The 22,665-nt window shown below is 36.7% G+C and overlaps 1 protein-coding gene across 3 annotated transcripts; it reads left to right on the top strand.

Moving 5' to 3' along the window:
- Window positions 1-16,268: 16,268 nt before the first annotated feature.
- Window positions 16,269-22,218, top strand: LOC145119227 (flowering time control protein FCA-like). Of its 3 annotated transcripts, none has more exons than XM_079054844.1 (16): window positions 16,269-16,902; window positions 17,023-17,183; window positions 17,378-17,456; window positions 18,910-19,016; window positions 19,092-19,143; window positions 19,259-19,326; window positions 19,420-19,486; window positions 19,587-19,666; window positions 19,744-19,808; window positions 19,884-19,943; window positions 20,173-20,728; window positions 20,784-21,068; window positions 21,595-21,633; window positions 21,724-21,792; window positions 21,870-21,915; window positions 22,046-22,218. In XM_079054844.1, the coding sequence occupies exons 1-16, from the start codon at window positions 16,476-16,478 to the stop codon at window positions 22,057-22,059; spliced, it is 2,175 nt and encodes a 724-aa protein (XP_078910970.1). In that variant the 5' UTR covers window positions 16,269-16,475; the 3' UTR covers window positions 22,060-22,218. The 3 variants fall into 3 exon arrangements, with proteins under 3 accessions (XP_078910970.1, XP_078910972.1, XP_078910971.1); XM_079054846.1 differs by having other exon boundaries at window positions 16,274-16,902; window positions 18,934-19,016; XM_079054845.1 differs by having other exon boundaries at window positions 16,274-16,902; window positions 19,265-19,326.
- The last annotated feature ends 447 nt before the right edge of the window (window positions 22,219-22,665 follow it).

The following is a 22,665-nucleotide window of genomic DNA, read 5'->3' as shown; positions in this document are numbered from 1 at the left end:
TCTTTACCACTGAGGTTTATGGTTGCACAAAATCTGTGTTTATGATCTTAGATATGTATATCACGTACTGAGTGAAACCCACAATCCAACACTAACAACGAATTGACGGCGAATTGTCATATTCAAGATGTTACTGGTTACCGAATGAAATCTCATTTTTATTTTTGAGTGATCTTTTATGAATTTGTCTAACACCAAGGCTTTTTCTTCCCATAAAGATCCAGTTTCTTTTTGTTTTTGAGATTTCTAGATTTCTATATCTTCTTTAGTCACTATAAAATATCCTACCTACTTGTTCAACAGACCACATCGGTCTCACAAGTACTTCTTCCCATGTTCGGTCTTATGTTAAGCATCGACGTTCGGTTGAAGATAAGCCACCTTAAGCCAATGATTTAAAAAGAAGCCTTTCAATGTTTCTCTATAAACATTTGATCGTTATTTCATGGGAACCCACACAAGCACTTCAAGTCTCTCTTGACTTTGAAGGAAGCGATTCTTGCCCGGAATCACCTGCTTTCTGTCTTATAATGAGACATCACTCACATCCAATACACATTTGCTTTATTTCTTTATCTTTTGTCACTCTATTGCACGAAAATTTTAATTTTCCAACATTCTGGTTGCTGTTAGTTCGATTTGTGTTTATCTTTTGGCAAAACAGGGGTAATTCTATATCTTAGAGCGCAACTGAATTTCAAACAACGATTGAGGATAAGAATTTGGGCGCGTGAATTTGAACGGTCTCACTACCCACGCGTGCTAACGTATACCTGGGAGTACCCAACCTGTCACATCGCGCTTTTTCAGGCGACGTTTTAGTGACCGCGTCATTATCATGATGATTTTTCTCTCTCCTAGCAACGGTATATAAGGGGTTTCTACTTTTATTTGTCTTTTACCAGCAACAAATTCTCTCAAAATTACAAGGCAAGTTTCAAACTGTTCATCTTCTTTCTTCGATCAACAATGGCGACTTCTTCATCCGTTCACGATCAGACTGCCTCATCCACATTGCTTTCGATCAAGCCCAATCAGAACATGATTATTGAACTCAATCCGTTTCTGTACGATTCGTATATGCTGCAGGTGGTTGAGTGTTTGAAGTATTCTCCACTGGTTCTAGCCCTAACACAGGTGGAAGTCGTCCCAATGTCTCTTTTATCACAGGTTTACTCTACTTCATCTTATGACAAGAACAAGGAACGAATCTACTTCCAAATCCACTCTCATAAAACTTCAATTTCGAAAGGGAGATTTTGTTCCCTGTTGCACCTAGCTGTGGATTCATCTGTTATTTCACCATACTTCATCACCACTACTCAACTTTTCTCGATGCTGTACGAAATGGGATACACTGACGTGCTTACCATAATAACAAAGGTTAAGAAGTCATGCCTACCATCCCCATGGAATGGAATGCTTACTCTTCTCATCAAGAGTTTGGCGGAGAGAAGTGCTGGATCTGATGGCACCAGCAAGGCTTTCCTAACCCTTCTCTACGACCTTTACAATGGTCTCAATCTTGATTATGGGACGATCATCTGGTCTCAAGTGGTGCAAAGCCTCAACACTACAACGAGGCATTCTGAAATCTCATGTGCACGATTCTGGACTCTCATTACCAGAAGGGCGATAAATTCTTTGGAAATTCTGGTGATGAAGGATTCCCTAGTTGCGTCTATTGCTACGTTTCACACCAAGAAAATCATAATTTCTGATCCTCTGAAGTTCCCTCACATTGGCTCTATCCCTAAGACAATGTATAGATGTGTTACAGCCGAAAGTAAACTCATAGCTGATTATCGAAAACTTCCTCCCAAGGAACCGAGAGTCCTATCTCCTGAACAGCAGGCTGCCCTAGATGTTGTTGACAAGCCGAGTAACCGAGGGAAACGGGCCTCTACCAAGAAGGAGACAACAGAGGAGGATAAGTCTAAGCCTACCAAGACCAAGAAGCGAAAGTCTGATAAATGGGATTCTTCTAAACCGAAGAAGATTAAAAAGATGGCAAAAAGGTCCAAGAGTCCTACTCCTCCTAGCTCAGAAAATGACGAGGAAGGTGAAGAAGAGGAAATTCGTCATGCATCACCGAGAGGTAACACTCCTCCCCGATCTCCCACTCCAACCGAATCTCCTCATAACAAACTTCCTACCCCACCTCCATCACCGAAACAGACAGTTCCAGTTTCGGTTCCTCCTATTCCCCCACCTACCACATCTCCAACAACAACTTCCTTACCACTACCACCAGTTTCGTCTATTCCTATTTCTACAACTTCCATCTCAACTCCTATTTTTTCCCAATCCACTACAACTACTATTCCTGAACCAACAGTAGGAGTCAACGTATCTGATACGGGGACAACTACTGAAACAGAACCCCTAGTTACTTCTACACCCCTTTCACCCTCACCTTCAACCGACTCCGGTGCCACTCTCGGTGGTGTTAATGATGAGTATGATTCTACATACTTCAGTCCCTATCGGCTTCCTACTGATGAGGATGATGATGCTCCTGTCACACGTCAACACTTGCAAAGCATTCATGAGAAATTGGATAAATTGATTGAAGACAGCAAGTCCTATAGTGGTGTTGTGCTTAAAGCCTTTTTGGACACTGCTCTTGAACAATATACGGAGTCAATTGAAAAATCCACCAAAGCTGTTAATGAGTCTACCTCCTCTTTCCAAAAGGCCACCCCTGATATTAATGAAATTGTTCATAGTACTCAGATCTTTCTTGAGTCACTTAAAGGGCATGCTGATACGAATGCAGCAAAGGTGAATGCTTCTGTGGATTCTTTCTCCAAGTCTCTTCAAGAAGAACAAACAAAGTTTGAGGTTGTGCGTTCCTCTATCCAAGCCGAGAACTCTTCACTTATCAGTTCGGTGAATTCTCGGCTTGAATCTCTTCACGCTGATTTGGCGAAAGAAAGTGCTCTGAAGGAAGAACTTGCTCGACAAGCATCCACGATCGAAGTTCAGAAGGTTCAACTAGCTCACGCTGATAAAGAAATTGGTTTGTTGAAGACAGAGAGAGCTGTTTTTCGCAGCTGTGCAGGGGATGTGAAGGATATGCTCACCAACATTCTTGGTGCTCATGATCCTATCCTCACTTTGACCATTCGGAATCATCTTACAACAAAACTTCTTCCCGCCCTTGCATTGTTACACGAGATGAAGGGTGTTTCGGAGAGATTTATTGCTCCAAAACAAGGGGGAAAGGGTGCTCTTCAACCGAAGGTTAAGACTGAAACCGAAACTGCTCAACCGAAGGTCAAAGTTACAACCGAACTGAAGGATAATGTAGCTTCAGGTTATGGTCGACAAGAAAAGCAAAAGGAGATTGATGATGATAGCAGTAACGAATCTGGTGAAACTATTGCTGAGGCTCTTAAGCGAAAGAAGAGAGATAAAGAGCTTGATGAAACCTTGAAGGTTTCAAGGGACGTAGAGGAGAGGGAAAGGAGAAACAAGGAAGAAGAAGATGCCTTGAACTGCAAGAAGGCCTTGTTTCCCTTATGGACAAAAGAGGCACTTATCAATCAAGCTATAGAGTTTCCAAGTGTTTATTGGTTGGAACCTGTTGCTTCGTTTGACTGTGATAATTCTAAGGACTCGCAGTTCGATATGCCGATAACAAGAAAGGCGTTCACGTTTCACTGTTTCGATTCGACTGCTGAGGTTCCTTTTCCTCATCCAAAGGTTGACCGAGAGCTTATTGATTTCTATCTGAAGTATGGACAACCGCAGTACTTGACATGGAGCGCACAGAAGATAATCACTGTCAAGGTACTGAAACCTACGTCTGCTGGGAGGTTTATAAATGTCAAATTTAAAATCACACGAGGCTCTGCAAACTCGGTGTCGATTATTTCCCTAGCAGACCTTCCAAATCTAAATCCTCATGATTGGATTTTATTATTCAATATTCTGCTCACAAATCCGAGGGAATATGAACCGATTTTGGAGCACTTGAAGAGGATGTTGGCTTCTTACATCCATGAGGTTGCAGCTATGGATCAAGAGATAGCGAAAGTAATGAACAAGAAACCGACCATCAAGCCAACACCGAAACCAGGAGATGTAAATAAAATGAAGATGGGGCAAATAGATTCAACACATCTTACTGTGATGTTTACAAAAGGCGAAGCTCACAGATTTTTATTCGCTCTTGTTGATAAACATTTATTCTCAATTGACTGCTTGGAGCACATCATTAACATTGTTCATCGGTGCAAGCAGAACTCAGAAGCAGACAAAAAGAACTTCACGGACATGCTTCAGTGGTACATAACGTTCCGTCATCATTTACTGGCTATCATACCGAAGGTGTTCAAAACAATAAAGAAGTCTTCTGCAGCTCAGCCGAAGTGAGCTTTCGGTTCCATTGACGCAAAGGGGGAGATTGTTGAGTTTAATTGTGTTGCGTCATGGGCTTTTTGTTTTGTATCCGGATTGGGCCTGTCCATCCGTGATTATCTAGTAGGGTTATACTATAAATATGCATGCATGTGTGCATTAGTTAGAGTTGATAATAACGTTTATTGTTTTGTAACCCTAAACACCTCTACAGTTGAAGTTCTTAATCGAGCTCCTCTGAGGTGTTGAAGTATTAATCATTCGACATATTCAAAGCCATTCTTGTGTTCTTGATTACGTTCTTAATTGTTTGCTTGCATAGAATCTAACGATCCTAAAAGAACTTTGTTCTAACAACTTTGACTCTTCGTCTCTTCCCAACCCATCTCTTCCCTCCCATCTCGTTTGATGAAACCCACAACTCTCATCAATCCTCCACGATCCGTAATTTCTTGTACCTTACATCTCTTCTACAACCATTGAAGTTGAAGTAAGCACGAACCTTGTGAAATTCATTTGATGATTTAATGGTAAATGACGTTATCGATTTCAACATATATAAAAAGAAATAAAACCAATGCAAGATTACAAATCAATTCATGTTTTTATGTTTATGTAAGCCCGCATCAAATTCTAGTTTTTATAAGTTAGATTTTAGTTTTTCTATTCTTGTAAAATCCATATCAAGTTATAAACCAATTCCAGACTTTCTACCTATCTTTTTTTATTACAGTTCTTGTTATCGGTTCTAGTTCTTTATAGTTTTTGTGATCGATTCTAGTTTTTCTTTTCAATGAAATCTATTACAACTTCTCCTTCTAGTAAAACTCAAATAGAAAATAAATATTATAAATCAATATTAAATCTATATCTATTAACGATTATGGTTTTTCTTTTCAATGAATCCATTTTGGTCTCTTAGTTCCTATAAAGCAAGATAAAAAAATCGTAATGTTAGAATACACCTTTATTTCTAACCAAATCCGCCTAGCTCGAATTCAAAATTCCCCATCGACATTAAAGAACTCCACCATTTGCATAACTTCTAAAGACCTCCAATATCTCGACCAATGTTTTAAAAAACAAGTTTTTAGTTGAACGGGTCTGATGCCCGGTTTTCAGTTACACTGTCGGTTCAATCTGACTTCCATAATTTGTATGTATTTTCTATTTTTCTACATACATATGTATATAAATCCAAAAAAAATCCTACATGTCGTAGTGGTGTGCTTCGGTCTTCGAGTTGTGTACACTCCGGTTAACACTTGATCGATTGAGTTGTTCAATTTGCTTTTAAAATGAGTTGTTTTTTAATGGGCTAAGTGAAATCCAACTATCAAAGTAAATCAGTTCAAATGGTTTTTTTACCGGTTCAACCAAGTTTTTGAAGAAACAGTCTGGTTCGATCCGGTTCAAATTGATTTTTAAAACAATGATCTCAACCACCACTACCATCCATAATCGTATGCATCCACTATCACCACATACATCGCCTCATTGAACTCTTTCATAACGTCATCTAACTCTAAAACATGCCCATGTACCATCGACATAATGTCCCCTCTCTAACTCCTTCCTCTCCCTCTCTCTCATTTCCTCTCTCTATTTTTCTCTCTATCCCCTCTCTCTTTCTCTCTTCATCTCCAATTCGGTTTTGCATTTACCAAAAAGCGTCAGGAGAGAGACATGCAATTGGGATAGGAGATTATAAAAATGGATTAAAACATAAGGATGGAGTTTAATCCGGGTGAGTGATTATAGAAGGGGATATTGATGCGAGCAATGAGAGGAGTGGTGATGGAGCTTGAGGAAAGGAAAATGATGTTATAGGTGTACGTGTGAAAAGAGATAAAGTGTAATACATGTTCCAAGTAGCCCTGTCAAAAATACCCGTTACCCGAATTACCCGCCCGATTTTTTCGGGTATCGGGTAAATCGGGTCGGGTAAATCGAATATCGGGTTAAGTTTTTCGGGTATTTGGGTAACCCGATTTTTTTCGGGTCGGGTAAAGGGTAAGTTTTTTGAGTTTCGGGTATACCCGATTACCCGAAATATATTTATCAATTTTATTTTTCTTCTCTGCAAGCTTCTTTTCTTGTTTTTCAATTTCATTTCTATATTTAGCTTGTTCCTTTTCATTTTTGCATGATTCATTCTCATAACCACCCAATTCATTCTCAACTTCTTAAAGTCTACTACTTTCATCTTGAATCTTGTGATTGGCCTTCTCAATATCGTTTTCTATGTTAAATAACTGCGCTTTGGATCATATGTTGCATGTCTGTAAAATTAAATTATGTAATGAAGGGTTTTGGGTCAAAATTATGGTGTATATACATGGAAGAATGACAAGTAGTCCAAATGACATATTTCTTTCATCGTTATTTCTAAATCAACTGAGAACAAAGTAAAGGTTATTAGACATACAAATGAGCTCCCTGTTTTTTTCTTTAATGAAAATTTCACATTATGTTTCTAAATCTCCTATGGTGAACTTATTTTGATAACTCGTTTATTTGTTTTCATTGTCACAAATAATTATTTATATAGATTTGTGTTCAAACTTCATATTTATATTAATTTTTTAAACTTTGTCATTCATATCATTTTCCCTTTATTATTCTTATTAGATTTGATTAAATTGTTAAAAGAATACTTGATATCTCAAATATTATTGACTAAAAAATCTCAATGTTTAAAGTTTGAGCACGACATATTTATTTCATTAAATTTATTTTTAGACGCCATTTAAAAAAAATAAAAAATAATAATAAAAATCGGGTAATACCCGAATTACCCAAACCCGACCCACTACCCGAATTTAATTTGGGTCGGGTAATGGGTAATTTTTTTAACATGAAAAACCCGAATTATCCGAAACCCGAAAAATTTACCCGATCAACACCTCTAATTCCAAGCATTACTTAAATTATTTATTTAAGTTTAAGGTTTTGTGCATGGACTCGGCGAGTTGGGAGTTCAACTCGTCGAGTAGGAGTATTATGGGTTGACGCGAGATCGAGACCTACTCGACGAGTCGGAAGGTCGACTCGACGACTAGGAGCTGTAAAGAGAAACCTTAATTTTTAGGGTTTGCACCCTATTTAAAGAACATATCCTGCCTTTTGTGGCCTCCCTTAGCACCCTATCAGCCAGAGAAAACCCTAGATCGACCTTGCACCCTCTTGAGTGAAAGAAAGAGTAATTGTGAGAAACCTTGAAGTGATTGTGAAGAACTTTAGAGCTTGAAGAAGAAGGAGATAGGAGAGGAACAGTAGATCCAACATCTACATCATTTTCCCAGCATCCTATGGTATAAAGTCTTGATCTTGATCTCTAGTTACTTAGATCTCCTTCTTGGAAGTAAATGGCCATTTTTGGTGCAAAATGGAGTCAAACTTGGATCTGGAGTTATCGCAAGGATAGGGTTTCAGATCTGGATCTATTTAGGTCCCAAATGCCATAAAAGTTGCTTCCTTTATGCAGTTTAGTCACTTCCCATGCACAAAAACCTTGTAAGAAGCCTAGTTTTTAAGTTATAGCCTTGAAGGACCTTGCATGCACGTAAAGTTTGCAACTTTACGTGGTATCTGCACTAGGGGAGCTTGGATCTGGAGTTTGGGACTTTAGATCCCACTGAAAAGGGTTGAACTTGGTGAAGATTGAAGGAACTCGTCGAGTCCCTTAGCTGACTCGACGAGTCAAGTAGGGTTTACACGTTTTTGGGTATCCCGAGGGATTTCGGTCCCATGCGTTTTCGGTTGTCACGAGTTTTCGGTTGACATTGAGTTTTCAGTTTCATGGGTTTTCGGTCGGACTCGGCGAGTTACACAGGTAACTCGGCGAGTGGATGAATTACTCAAATTACTCGACGAGTTGCTGGATGCACTCGACAAGTCGAGGTCAACATGGACTATTGACCTTGATCGGTGACCTTGACTTTGACCAGGGTTGACTTTAAGGGCAATTATGGGATTATGACAAGTTAATCATATAATGACTATAGGCAGCTGAGTTGGAGTAGCACGTGGGATATAACTGATTCTAGCTTGTCAGTTCAGCATCCGAGATGTGAGTCTTCTCACCATACCAATGGGTCTAAGGCACCAAGGCCGGCCCATTTTATGTTATGTGGATTGATGATTGATTATGCGTTATGTTAGTATGACATTTGTATGGAAGACCACGAGGGGGTTCTCGTGGCATTTGGTATAAGACCTTGGAGGGTTTCCATGGCATCCTAGTATATCTGCATGTATGGTTTGCATTATGTCTTGTTTGGTAGTGAAGACCTTGTGGGGGTTCCCAAGGCAGGAAGACCATGTGAGGGTTCCCATGGCAGACAGTAAGACCATGTGGGGGTTCCCGTGGCACTAGGTGTAAGACCATGGAGGGTTTCCATGGCTTCCTTATATGTTGTATGCATGGCTTATGTGGTAGAGATAGCTTTTATAGCTAATATGATATGTTTTATGTGGATTGTGTGTATGGTATGCTCTGGGGGACTCACTAAGCATTAGCGTACAGTTTGTGGATTTGTTTCAGGTACATCTGAGCCCAAGGGCAAGGGCAAGGCGTGATGGCGTGGCGTACACTCTCTCAAACACTTTTATGGGACCTTTTGATGTTTTGAAATAAGATTATGAATGTTATGAATTTAGAAAACAATTGTATCTAGATTTCACGGTTTATGGGAATGTGTTTTGATTAATTAAAAAATGAAAAAATTTATTTTGAAAATTGGGTCGTTACAAGTTGGTATCAGAGCCTTGGTTTGAGGGATTCGGGCACACTCTCGGGTGTGTTAGGACTCAAATTAATCTGACATATCCACTCACAAAGGGTATGAGTAGGGCTAAACACATTCAACATGCCATGAGCATTGGTCTAAAAGATGATATTAGTTTTAGTAGTTAGATAGTTATTTTTAAACTTGTAACAAAATAAATGTAACTGACTTTTGGTGATTAAATACTATAGAATTATTTATGAGTTTGTTTACTACTTTTTGTCGATTGTTTATTATTGTGCTTCATTTTGCATGTTTTACTTCCCGAATAATTGGATTATTCAAACTCTACCATCGTTCGTACTTTTGGAAGTAAGTAGTGAATTAAGATTGTCGCGAATTGAATTGTAGATTGTCTAAGGATTTTTAGACATAGCAATAGTATTGCTACAATGTTCATGAGTACTTAGAAATGGAGATTTAGGTATTGGATTAACCCACACTCATAGAATTACTTCCTGAAATTTATCACAAGTAATTATGAGACGATAATATCTTATAATCTTAAAACGTAGATATATTAGTTGTAGTTTACAAGTCAGTTGTGCATTGATAATACGTAAACACATCAGTAACTTGATGTTATAAAACGTATTGTTGTGCATGATTTGGCAAGTAAATAGTGCAAGCATATAAGTCAAAGTTTATTCGTTCCTTTAGCCCTAATGGGAAAAGCGATATCTTTTGGCCACTCAGTGATTTGGTGTTGACTTATAGTGTCGGGCCCGACCAGGACTAAATTGATGTTTTCAATTAGAAGTTCTATGTCATTACAAATCAGAAATCAGGAAACAAAGTATTAGACAATGAGATTGATTATGTTCCATGTCTCATGTCCGAATGATATATTGCTTAATGAATGATTATATGATCACTTATCTTAGGATACATAACTGACTGGGTCAGAGTTCGACATCGGCTTTTGGAGGCTACAATTTGCTGATCGATTCGGAATTTATACTGGCAATTATAGCTACAGACTTATCCAAGTGGGAGACTGCTAGATTAGGTGTCTAAGCCCATAACTATAATTGGTATAAACTTGAATTGATAGTAGCACAGTCCTTTTGGGTTGCCCTCAAAACTAGCAAGTAGATAAGATGAGTTTTGGAAAGAGAGGTTGAGTTTATTATTTGATTAATAAATTGAAATAAATAATTTGTTAATATATTACGAGAATAATATATTAATTAGAAATAGTAATAATTAATTAATAATTGATCAGAAATTAATTGAAATTAATTTCGGGATTAATAGAATTAATTAAAAGTGCAGGTTTTAAAGTGCAATTGTTCAATAGTTTAACAAAAGTCTCCATAACCTTCCATTAGGAGGATGGACGGTTTCTAGGGGATATATAGGGTTTCTAGATTACCCCATGTGGATAAATATGGAGCTGGATAATTACCAAGTTGAAATATTATTATTATATTCAGATTAGGGTTATCAGGGTTTCTTTGTACCACTATATAAAGGATTAGCCCTTGTATTTTCGACCATCATATTATTCTAAAGGATAGCCGAAATTCTAAGCCTACCCTCTTCTCTCTCCATAATCTCCTTGTTGCTAGCTTGGGTGTGAACTACTAGAGGCACGAAATTTGTGGTGCTTGCTTCCAAAGCTTCTACGAATCAATGATAATTGTTATTTGCTATAATAATAATAAGGTATGTAATCCTAAACCCTTTCTTGTGTTTTTCAAAGATTATCTAGGGTTTCTAGGGTTCTTATTTTGATGTTCTTAGTTATAGGTTCAATAGAGAAAACATAGATCTTGTTTTATGTTGCATGCACACTTAAGAGTTTTAAGTTTGTTTTGTTATGCCTAAAACTCATCACTTTGGTCCCTACCAGACTTGAAATGACCAAACTACCCTTATTCATTAATTTTTTGATTTATTCATTTTTTATATTGTTAGAATATAGTGGGTCCCACCCACAACCTTTATCATACTTCCTTTATCTATTATCATTCTCTATTCTTCCTTACGATGCTTCTCGACCTTCAATTAAACACCACCACCAAGCATAAATCGTTGGCCATCACTAGGAAACAATCGATGGGTCTAGACCCTAAATCATAATCATTGTCTCCACCACAAACTCTCTTCACACCTTATTCCACCATTGACAATGTGCATTATTGTTCCCACCATCAATATGGGCTTCTCCAAATTCCAAGATTCTTTGATTTTGGTTTAGGAATAAAGCACAATTATAGATCCAAGTTTGATTTATGCATCCTTAACGAAACTTGCATGTTTCCTCATATATATATATATATATATATATATATATATATATATATATATATATATATATATATATATATATATATATATATATATGAGGAGTGGGTCCTTGAAATGTTGGACGAGGGTTCAGGTTTGGGTCTTGAGCAGCTGGGGGTAGGTTGTTGACTTCAGGCTCTGAGTCAAAACCATCAGAAAAGCCTTCAGCTTCGTGATCATCCAGAGGGATTGGGTGATCATCTTCTGGCTCTTCTCCCAGCCATCCTTCATTGCCGTTGTTGGGATAGTACGGGTCTCCGGGAAGATGGAATCCAGCCATTATATCTACGCGAGAAAAGGGATAAGGAAATAATTAATAGACGAACTAACTAGATAATTATAAGATGATCTTTATCAGTTACTCCAACATTTGCGTAGTGCATACCAGTCATAGGTAACCTAGACATGATAGACCTTCGAATAAGTGACCCTAACTCTAAGCCCACAACCAAACAAGGAACAGGAAGTAGAGCAAATATCACAGATTCTAAGTCTATGCCATCCTAGTTACCTATAACCTTAATGTATCCACCCTGCAACTATTGACATACCAATAAAGACCTTTTTAGTTTTCAGATAAGTAATTAATAGTCACACAAAATACTCCTATAGTATTTTAAGTTTATGTTCTGTTCTACTGTTCTCGTTGTAGTAGTGTTGGTAAGTTTTTAGACTTGTTGCAACCTCACAACCATACTTAGGCACATGCTAATCACTCCTCGGATAATGTAGTTGATCAGGCTACATCTTCCCAGGGTTGACCATATGTCTCTAAGTCTACTTGTGTTGTCCAACAATCGTAATACTTTTGTTCTGTTCTAGTGACACTGATTTTAGTATGAATGCAGGTATGTATATTTGGTTAAATATTTTATTATTTAAAAGTATAAACTCTTTATCAGAGTATTTTAATCCCACTGTGTTTATAGTTCGTATATCTTTTATGGGTTGATACACTCGATTCACTATAAACAATGCTCTGATACCAATCTGTCACACCCCAAAACCGGAACGGCGGAAACGTTCGGGGGTGGAGGACGTCATGTTCAGTATCACAACAATGCAAAGTAGTAAACAAGCAACAACATCATCCATTGCATTAATAATATAATTTCATACAAGTGTGTTCTATCAAGTTATATAGACACCAAAAGTATACATCAAAATAAAAGATGAGTCTTGAACGAGCTCCATCTTCTCAGAACCTGGCACCGGTACCTGTCTACTGGTGACCTGAGAATACAAGTTATTTTGAAAGAGTTTATCAGCTTTAAAGCTGGTGAGATCATAAGTATATTAGTGTCTGTGTTTGTATGAAAGTGTTTTGTAAGTCTGTAATGTATAAGTTTTGTATAAGTTTGTAATTGTTTGAACTCTCCTAGAAAACCCTATGTTTCCTACTAAAAGTAGCATTCTACCAAGGCATCTAGTATCTCTGTGTGTGTGTCTCTTGTAAGAGTGTGTATTTTCCCCAAATCTGACTATCATTAACCAAAAATATAGTTTCTACATTATTGTTTATTGTGTGAATATCACAAAGTAAATGTAAAGGGAAAATGAATTGGTACTGTAGTGTTGTATTAAGTAACTACTGCTGTACTAATTTCTTTAAACTATTTGTTATTTAAAGTACCATGTGATCGGCCTGTATCCTGCTACCGACTCTATAGTAAAACGACGATGTAAGACGTCGTAAGAAATGACGTTTGGCACCTGTAGACTTGCAAGTCCCACTGTAGCGAGCAGCAAGGTGTAGGATAGTCAATCCAGTATAGATCTATACACAAACTCATACGCTCCCCAATTAAGGAGATTCTGGATACAAAACGGGTCATGACAGGTAGTGCCATGTCCCCCGTTAAGTGGCTCACATAACTGTATGTAATGTATATGTATATGTATATGTATGTGCTAGCTGTATTGTGTGTTCTTTCTCTGTCTAGCCTGTATGTTTTGTTTCTCATCACTGTGTATTATGTTTGTTTCTCATCACTATGTATTATGTTTGTTTCTCATCACTATGTATTATGTTTGTTTCTCATCACTATGTATTACTCATGAATGAACTGACTCATTGTATGTTTCATTGTTCTAGTAATAGTATCTTCCTAAACTATACCTATTATAGTTTACTAGTAATGTTGTTTGTGTATATGAGCATGTTTGTATACCTTTGCTACCCAAAGGCATTGAACTGAATGAAAGAAGTAACCTTTTATATCTAAACACATATACATGATATATAACTAGGATTCAAACGACCTTCGGACAAATAACCCGAATACCCTAAGTCCACAACCAAACAAGGAACATGAAGTAAGGTGAGCTATCAGTCCTAAGTCCTTTCAATCCTACTTATATAATTATATCCATATAGATACACATAATATAAGTTAAAAGAGTTTAATAAAAGTATTTGATATGTAAAAGAGTTTGTAAAACAGTTTGAAGTAAAACAGTTTGATAACACAGTTTGAAAAGTAAGAAATCCACTTGTTTGGTAGTTATTAATCACATGTGATTGATATAATAACTATAATAGTTCAACTTGTATTCCCCCCATAAAAGCATTTAAAAACATTTAAAAGGTTAATTAAGGGGGTATGAACTCACCTGTAGTGAGTGGTTTGGATGAACTGATGATATAGGATTGCTAGGTGTCAAGTGAAGGCTTGTACACACACAATGATCCTAGTTAACATATAATAACACATATATGTATCCAATTAGTCTTTAAACAACTAATTGATAAAGTTAAGACATCATAGGGCATGAAAAACACCTTATATAAGTGTTATAAGTGCTAAGGATTGCATCTAAGCGTTGTAGGACATTGCTATTGAGCTTAGGGTTCAAGGGAACCCCTTATTTGAGTTTACGGTTTTATGACCATAACTCATTGAGTTTACGGTCGTAAACCCATGAGTTTACGGCCGTAAACTCATGCTTCTTTGACCATGTGTTGTTTCGAAGCTCTATAAGTCCTTAGAATCATTTCCACTTGAAGTATAAGCCTATGGAAGTGATTAGGGCACCATTTCACTCCTAAATGGAGTTTACGATCCTTGAACCATTTGCCTTTGGGTTTACGGCCGTAAACCCAAATGGTTTATGGTATTTTGATGTTTTCAAGTGCTAAGCTCATCAAGGAAAGGATCTATGCTAGTTTCCAAGGCTTAGAAGGGACTAGGGCACACTTTGGCACCCTTTTTAGGGTTTACGGTCCAAGGTGTTCTTGGACCGTAAACACCTTTTATCCTTGGTTTTCTTGGTGTTTTCTTGATGTAAAGAAGTGTAACAAGCCTTATTATACTCTGGGATAGAAGTACTTACAAGATAGAGGCTTGAAAAGGTGCTAAAAGTCCAAGAACACTAGTGTGTGTTCTTGGTGTTCTTGGTGAAACTTGAAGATCTAACCTTTTGGAATGATTTCACGGATGGAAGTGTGTTAAATCACTAGATTAAGTAATATATCAACTTATTAGGGCTAGAAACACTTACAAGTTGAAGATCTTGAAGAATTGTTGGATGATACTTGAGAGAGAATTGAGTTTGGATCTTGAATTTGTGAAAAATGGTAAATAATGACTAAGTGTCATATATATACCCCCAATTTAGGGTTTACGGCCGTAAACACCTTTGTTTAGGCCGTAAACTCCAAACTCTTGGAGCTTTGGGACTTTATTGTTGCACAATAAACCCTAGATCATCCTCTCTTCTGGTATCTCCTGAAGTACTAACTTAAAAACACTAAAACTTATCCCAAAAAGTTTGAAAGTTAGCAGAAACTGTTCTGACTTCTATTGAATTGAAATGTTGTACAGAATAGAAATTTCGGGTTGTTACAATTTGGATCCCTCACCAGAAGTTGTAGGTTTGATAGGTTAAGCCTGATTAAAGGTTTGACTACTTCTATATTTGTCCTCAGTCACATTTTCGTTTGTAAGGGTTTGTATTTGGGTTTTTGAATCTCAGATTTAACTGGATTTTTGTTATAAATTTTCCCTCTCTGACCCTGGTGACCTAAACTAGTAAAATCTAGTAACAAGTTGCAGATTAACCCTCTTATCTTCATCATTTCTGGTTTCAAATTATGGTTTTGTTAAGTTGCAAGTTTTCTGGGTTCAAATGGCTATACTTTGTGGGTTCAGAAATTTTGGATTCATATTGTGGGTTAAACCTCTCATCTTCATTATCTTTCTTGTTTACTTTGTAGATTCTTGTGCGTTCTTGTGTGGTAGTCATAGTGGATGATCGTTGAGTTCACTTCAGGTTAGAAGGTATCATCGTAAGGATTCAGACACCGGATATTCAGGGAAGCGATGAATAGTGATAGACATCGGAAATTTAGAGCGATGCAGGGTAGTGGGTGGCGACGAGAGGTTGTCATTTGGGGTTCTCAAAGGGAGATTAGAGAAGAGAGGACGATAGGAAGAAAGCTCACCTAGTCGCCGTTGGGGTAGGTTCTCTTGCCGGAAAAATGGTACTGGTCATCAGAGAAGCTGGTCATCAGAGAAAAGATGTAAGGCAGGACCAAAGACGTGGGTGGGGATAAAAAGGGGATGGGGTGTTTTTTTTATTATTTATTTTACTTTTTAAAAATTTAAAAATAATAAATATAATAAGGGCAAAATCATCTTTTTATGTATGGAAATGACCAAATACATAACAAAAAAATATATGAGAGACCGGCCCTAGTTAAAAAAAAGTTAAAGATTAAACGTGTAGATTACCCTTAACCACACATGACTATGTGTTTAATCTACTCAAAATATTATCAAACAAAGATGCAGGGAGACAAGAAATAGCAAAACTCATGTCAGGGGGTAAAAAAATGGAAACAACAGTACCTCGAGGAGTTATATATACAAACATGACCAATAAATCATGGTCGCCGGCTCTCCGCTACTGAAGTTTAATTTCCAATCCCAAAATTAATTTCATAATCTTTATCGCAAAATCTCAAAAATCTAGGGTTAGGGTTTCTATTATCTCTTGAAATAATTTCTGGAGAAGCTTCATTCGTTCATGGACAGACATAGAGGAGGAGGAGGAGACAGGTACGGGAATAGTCCTAACGACTCACATCCTTACAGACACCCTAGAGGTGGAGGCGGTGGAGGTCCACCACCGTCACGATCTTCAGATGATATTCCAATGAATCGTCACCACGGAGGTTTCTCTGGAAATCGTCGTCCTTTTGATAACAGTCCACCTCGTTATTCTCTTAGCGGTGGTGGTGGTGGTGGTGGCGGCGGGGGAGGTTTTCACCCGATGGATGGCGACGGTGGTTTCCGGCCTTTAGGTGTGCGTGGTGCTAGGAGTTACAACAATCCTTCTTCAGAGTTCGAGGTACCTCTTTCTGGGCAGAAAAGGTTTAATCCTGATTACGAGGTGCCTATGTCGGGCCAGAAACGTCAATTTCCTTTTCCTGGCCGAGGAGGGCCTTCCCCAGGTAGCTTGCTTAAATTTACTATTTGTTCGTTGATTTTGCATGTTAAAGTTATTATTTTGACCTTCATGTGAAGGAGTATCAAACATTGTCCAGCTTATATTGCATTGTTATTCTTTATAGATCGATTTGACGGAGGCAATTTTGAGAAAAGGAACTTCGATGGAGATAATTTTGATAAAAGAAATGTTGATGGAGGCAATTTTGACAAAAAACCTGCTGAAGGAGGCAGTTTCGCCAAGCTTTTTGTTGGTTCTGTTCCCAAGACTGCAACAGAAGAAGATGTAAGTTCCCAACTTGTGAAATGGCATTTTTTTGTTACTTCTACCTAAGTGTTGTGGACTGAAGTTTTTTCTAGTTTTCTATAAAGTTGTGGCAATTCCATCTATCCTGATAGGCTGATTAGCCTGCTGTTGCCTTCTGTTTGCATGGTGACTAACTTTCCTATAATGTTAATGAATTCTATATATGATCTCAGATCCGACCTGTTTTTGAAGAACATGGAAATGTTGTTGAGGTTGCATTGATTAAAGACAAGAGAACAGGGCAACAACAAGGTATGTGCAATTACATAGATGCTTTCTGTAATTTGATATGTGTCGATATCTCTTTTCAGGTCCTTTGAGGGGCTGAAGGGAAGCAAATGTAAAGTTATGTTTCTTCCCCAGAATCCCAGTTAGTTGTTTTGGCAATCTTCAGGCCTCTTATTATGGTTTGCAAGATCATATCTGTCTAAGAAGAAGAAGAAGATAAAACTAAACCATTAAATATCAGTAACTATAACAGTTGGTTCATGGAAGATGTTGCTTTGGGGGCAGAATAATGTGTCATATAAACATTGCAAGCTTCTTTTTAGATGAAGTTTTGGTACCTAAAAAGCTTAGCTAATAGTGTTGAGATACTGACAGACAACTAGGTTATTTGTAGCATGTGGGTAGATTGCAGCATTGTAACTTTTGAGGATTTCTACTTCTTTTTGGCGTTTAGACCCTGAAAAACTAATCTATGAATGCTTGTTAGTATAATTTAGTTGTGATATTGGAAATATGGTGGTTGCATGGATGGGTTGATAGTTGCTACTAACATCTAGTTTTGTGGTTGGAATTATGTGGTTGCTATAGGCTATAGACTATAGACTATAGTGTATTGTTTGTGTTTTGAAATCGTCTTTGGAATATTTAGGCCTTGTAGGTACATTGTGAGTGAATTTCTTAACTTATCAGTTATCAGTTACTTTTTGGGCTCAAGAATCTTGTTTGATTTCATTGGTTGAGTTATTCAGGGACACTAGATTGATTGTCTTTAATGGTTGCTATTTAATTCTTTAGAATTGCTGAATGTTTCTGTCATTGGGGGATATGTTGTAGTTTTCCATACAATGGATCTTTTACTATTGCAGTTTTGTGGTAACTTGATGATTCTATTTGGTTGCTTTGTGTATGATTTTAGTTGGCATTCTTTTAACCTATAGTGCATGTTTGGTTTAGTTGTATCATTGATGACATTGTATAATTGGAAATGTTTCTTTTAGCTATACCAAATGTTTGATTTATTTGATAAATGTTGGATGTGCATATTCTTTCTTTATGTATGTAGTTTAAGTTGTGGTGTTGTGATAATATGCGATGGTTTTCCAATAGTTGTATCTTTTTGTATTTGATTCAAGTAGAATGTGAATGAGTAGTGATGTCTTTGATTGGTTAAACCTCACAAATCTAGGAACTTTATGATGGTTGTTGATGAGCTTTTGAGAGACTGAATGTACATTTTGCTCCATTTGCATCATTATGTAGTTGCTTTTTTACTTTTTGTCGTTGTGAGATATTGCAAAATAATGGATGTAGGTGTTTTATTTTTTTTTTAATGGTTGTGGTTGTTTTTGTAGAGTAGATGGGATGGGAGATTGAATGATGGTATAATTGATTGATTCAAATTCAATAGCACATAATCCCAATTGTTTTATTATGTTTTCTAGTTGAATGGTTGATTGTAGTGTTGTTAATATACCAGGACAAACGGTGTTCGCCTCTGCAGGATGTTGCTTTATTAAATATGCCACATCAGAAGATGCTGACAGGGCAATACGTGCCTTACACAATCAGTACACATTGCCAGGGGTTAGTGTGTTTTTTTTATTATAATAAATTGGTGAAGTCTACTCAAGTGTGAAATGTAATTTTTTTTTTTTACAGGGAATGGGTCCCATCCAGGTCAGATATGCTGATGGGGAGCGTGAACGTTTAGGTAATTTACTCTTTCAACTTTTGCTCATCTAAATTTATATTTATATTTATATACATGTGGTTTTGTTTTCCTTTTGGATTTGATCCTGATCTGATGTTGTGTTCTTTTGTGTTAGGTGCAGTGGAGTTCAAATTGTTTGTTGGCTCATTAAATAAACAAGCAACAGAGAAAGAAGTTGAACAAGTAAGTCGTCACATATTCATAAATATTTACTTTCTTATTTCCTTATCTATTTATCTATATACATGAAAATAATGTGAAAAAATTAATATTCAGATTTTTTTGCCTTATGGTCGTGTTGAAGATGTCTATCTCATGCGCGATGAAATGAAACAGAGTCGTGGTTTGTCCTCGTGTCATTATTATTATTATTATTATTATTATTATTATTTTTTAAGTTTTTTCTGTAATATGTCTTCATATGATATCAATATTTTGTGTAGGATGTGGATTTGTTAAATACTCAAATAGAGATGTGGCAATGGCAGCTATTAATGCTCTGAATGGAATTTACACAATGAGAGTAAGCAATTTTATGTTTCAAATTTTGTCTCTAGAATTTCATCATTTTACCTTTTTAATTTTTTTTTTTTAAATCAGGGTTGTGAACAGCCATTAATTGTTCGATTTGCGGACCCTAAAAGACCTAGACCTGGGGAAACAAGGTTCTTTCTTTTTTATTTATTATACGTATAAATATTTATTAATATAATTTATATAGTTTTCTTTTCTTTTTCCAGGGGAACTCCTTCATTTGGTGGCCCCGGGTTTGGTCCTCGGATGCAGCCCCCAGGAATTAGGTATCCGTATCCATTCCCATCCCATATACTTTTTGTATATATAATTTACATTTTTGGTCCTTGAGGATAACCTTTTCTTTCAATTTTGGTCCCAAAGAGTTTTCCTTCGCAAATTTGGTCGTTTTTTTATATCACTATTCTTGGGGACCAAAATAGTCATTTTCCTTGGAACAAAGGTGCAAAAATCAGCTATATTCTGTGGATCAAAAATGTAATTTTATTTTTTCAGACCAGCGAATCCTGGGGAGGCAGCAATGCATGGTAACGCATGGCATCCTGGTGGTGATGTTGGTGGTTTGAACAACCAAATGGCAGCAGCTAGATCTGGTGATGCAAAAGTGTTGCAACTTTCATCATCGCCTTTAAAAAAGCCATCAAATCAATCACCACAGCCTCCATCATCCAACACCATGAGACCAATTGGTCAACAACAACAACAAGTAGTACCCAATTCCAGTGGTCATTTCAACACAATGTTACCCCATAATCAGTATCAGGTGCCACCTGTCCACCAGTCAGCTTCACCCCTCGCTCAGATGCTGACTCAGCAAAAACAAACTTTACAGGCGAGTTACCAGTCGTCTCAACAAGCCTTCTCACAGCTTCAACAGCAACTGCAACTTATCACACCTCAGCAGAATCTTCAACCTGCTCCTCCTCCTGCTGCTAGATTGCAACAACCTAATTCAGCTCCGCACATGTCATCCTTGAAATGTAACTGGACTGAGCACACATCGCCTGATGGATATAAGTACTACTACAATAGTACAACTGGCGAAAGCAAGGTAACTTTTATTTTTTATTTTTTTAAAATTGATTGATATGTTGAAATACATACAGTGGGAGAAACCAGAGGAACTGGCTTTGTTTGAACAACAACAGAAGCCTCAAGAACAACAGCAACAACAACAGCAGCAAACTCAGAGTCTTTCACACAGTCAAGGTGGTGTTCCACATCAGCAAACTCCAAGTCTTTCACACAGTCAAGGACATCAGCAAATGCAAACTCTCACTCAAGGTGTGCCACATCAGCAAACTCAGATTCCACAGTTTCAGAATCAGATGCAACTGCAAGCACAGGGGCGACACCCTCAACACTTGCAAAATCCCACTCACTCTACACTGGTAAAATTTTCTTCTATTATTATTATTATTATTATTATTATTATTATAGACTAAAATACATTTTTGGTCCCTGACAATTTTGCTCTTACAATGTTTTATTTTGCAATAAGTATATAATCATTTTACTCTCCAACACTTTACAAAAGCCTCAAATCTTTTTGGACCAAAATTGAAGAAATCACCTATACTTGGGAACCAAAACTGTTATTTGTTCTTTTCTAAATGGTGTTTGTGTAATTTAATTTAAAGTAAATAACTGTTTTGGTCCCAAAGGTTTTTTTGTCTTGCAATTTTGGTCCTTATTTGAAGTTTTTTGTAACAAGTTTGGTCCCTATACCAAGAAAATGACTATAAATTCAGGATGAAATTTGCAAAAACCATGACCAAAAATGTTACAAGAACCTTAAATAAGGACCAAAATTGTAATGTTCGGTTATACCCAGGGACCAAAAATGCAATTTATATTTTAGTTTATCTTCTGATTAGTATATTTGATGATCTTATTATCCATTTCTTTTTGATGCAGTATCAAAATGCTGGGGTTGCAGGCCATCAAAATATTCAGGTATTGATTATATTTATTTTTATATAATTTTGTTTTTTGTTTTGTTTTTTTTTTTTTTTTTAATTTTAATAAAACTGATTTGTGTTGCAGGGCTTTGGGTATGGACAAATTCCAGTGGGTGGTGGTTCCATGAATGATTCTGCACAACGCTTTCAGCAGGTAATGTAATATTGCAGATTTTTTAAAAAAATCACCAAAAATTCTTATATTTTTAAATTAATCTTTTGATTTAACAGGGGATGCAGGGAGGCCAGGACTGGATGTGGAAAAATAAAACACCAGGTTTACTTATTTTTCAACATCTATATATATATATATATATATATATATATATATATATATATATTTTAATAATAAATATCGTTTTATATTTATATGTTGAAATGAGAGTGATTTGGATTTATTTGTTCAGGTCCAGGCAGTTAGGCAATTTGAAGAAAATTGTTGACTTTTATAGATTTATTTGCTTGTCATCGATCTTGTAACATAACTATTACCATTAGGTTGTTTTTTTTTTTTTTTTAAAATGATCTGTTATGGATCTTTATAGATTTGTAGTGTTTGAGCTGTGATGATTTCTTTAAATTTTGACCGTGCTTGAAACTTGCATCATAAATCCGGAGACTTTGGGCCGAAAAAATGTTTGTCATCTACCCGGAGTTCTTAAATCTGTGAAATAATTTGGAGATGATGACTGTTATAGACGATTCATAGATCATGATCTTGAGAATGGGGTAACAACAAATGTCTATACCACATATTGTGGGTATGCTATACATGAATGTTTTGCATATGAAATGGATATAGATGAAAGGAATGAAGCACAAAGCCACGATAAGGATCATAATATGACAAGAATAATAGTAATATCACGAGGCATTGGCATCTCTATATCAAGAAGTGGAAGAATACATCTCTGAATATGAAGAACTCTCAACTTTCATCCCAAATCAATCGGAGGAGCATATAGTCGTTTGATTCTCAAGTGGGCTAAGCAAGAAATAAAAACTGGATGCAAACTCTCAACACCTT

This window comes from Lactuca virosa, chromosome 6 (genome assembly GCF_052849685.1).
Source record: "Lactuca virosa cultivar CGN04683 chromosome 6, Lactuca_virosa_CGN04683_v6, whole genome shotgun sequence".
NCBI classification, from domain to species: domain Eukaryota; kingdom Viridiplantae; phylum Streptophyta; class Magnoliopsida; order Asterales; family Asteraceae; genus Lactuca; species Lactuca virosa.
Note: the sequence above shows the minus strand (reverse complement) of the source record. Positions and strands in the feature narration are given on the sequence as shown.

Bases quoted from the DNA above. Each gene is read 5' to 3' on its own strand.
- LOC145119227 (XM_079054844.1), top strand. From the start codon at position 16,476: ATGGACAGACATAGAGGAGGAGGAGGAGACAGGTACGGGAATAGTCCT. The intron at 17,457-18,909 runs GTATGTGCAATT...TTAATATACCAG, and splicing joins GAGAACAGGGCAACAACAAG to GACAAACGGTGTTCGCCTCT. The intron at 19,144-19,258 runs GTAATTTACTCT...CTTTTGTGTTAG, and splicing joins TGGGGAGCGTGAACGTTTAG to GTGCAGTGGAGTTCAAATTG.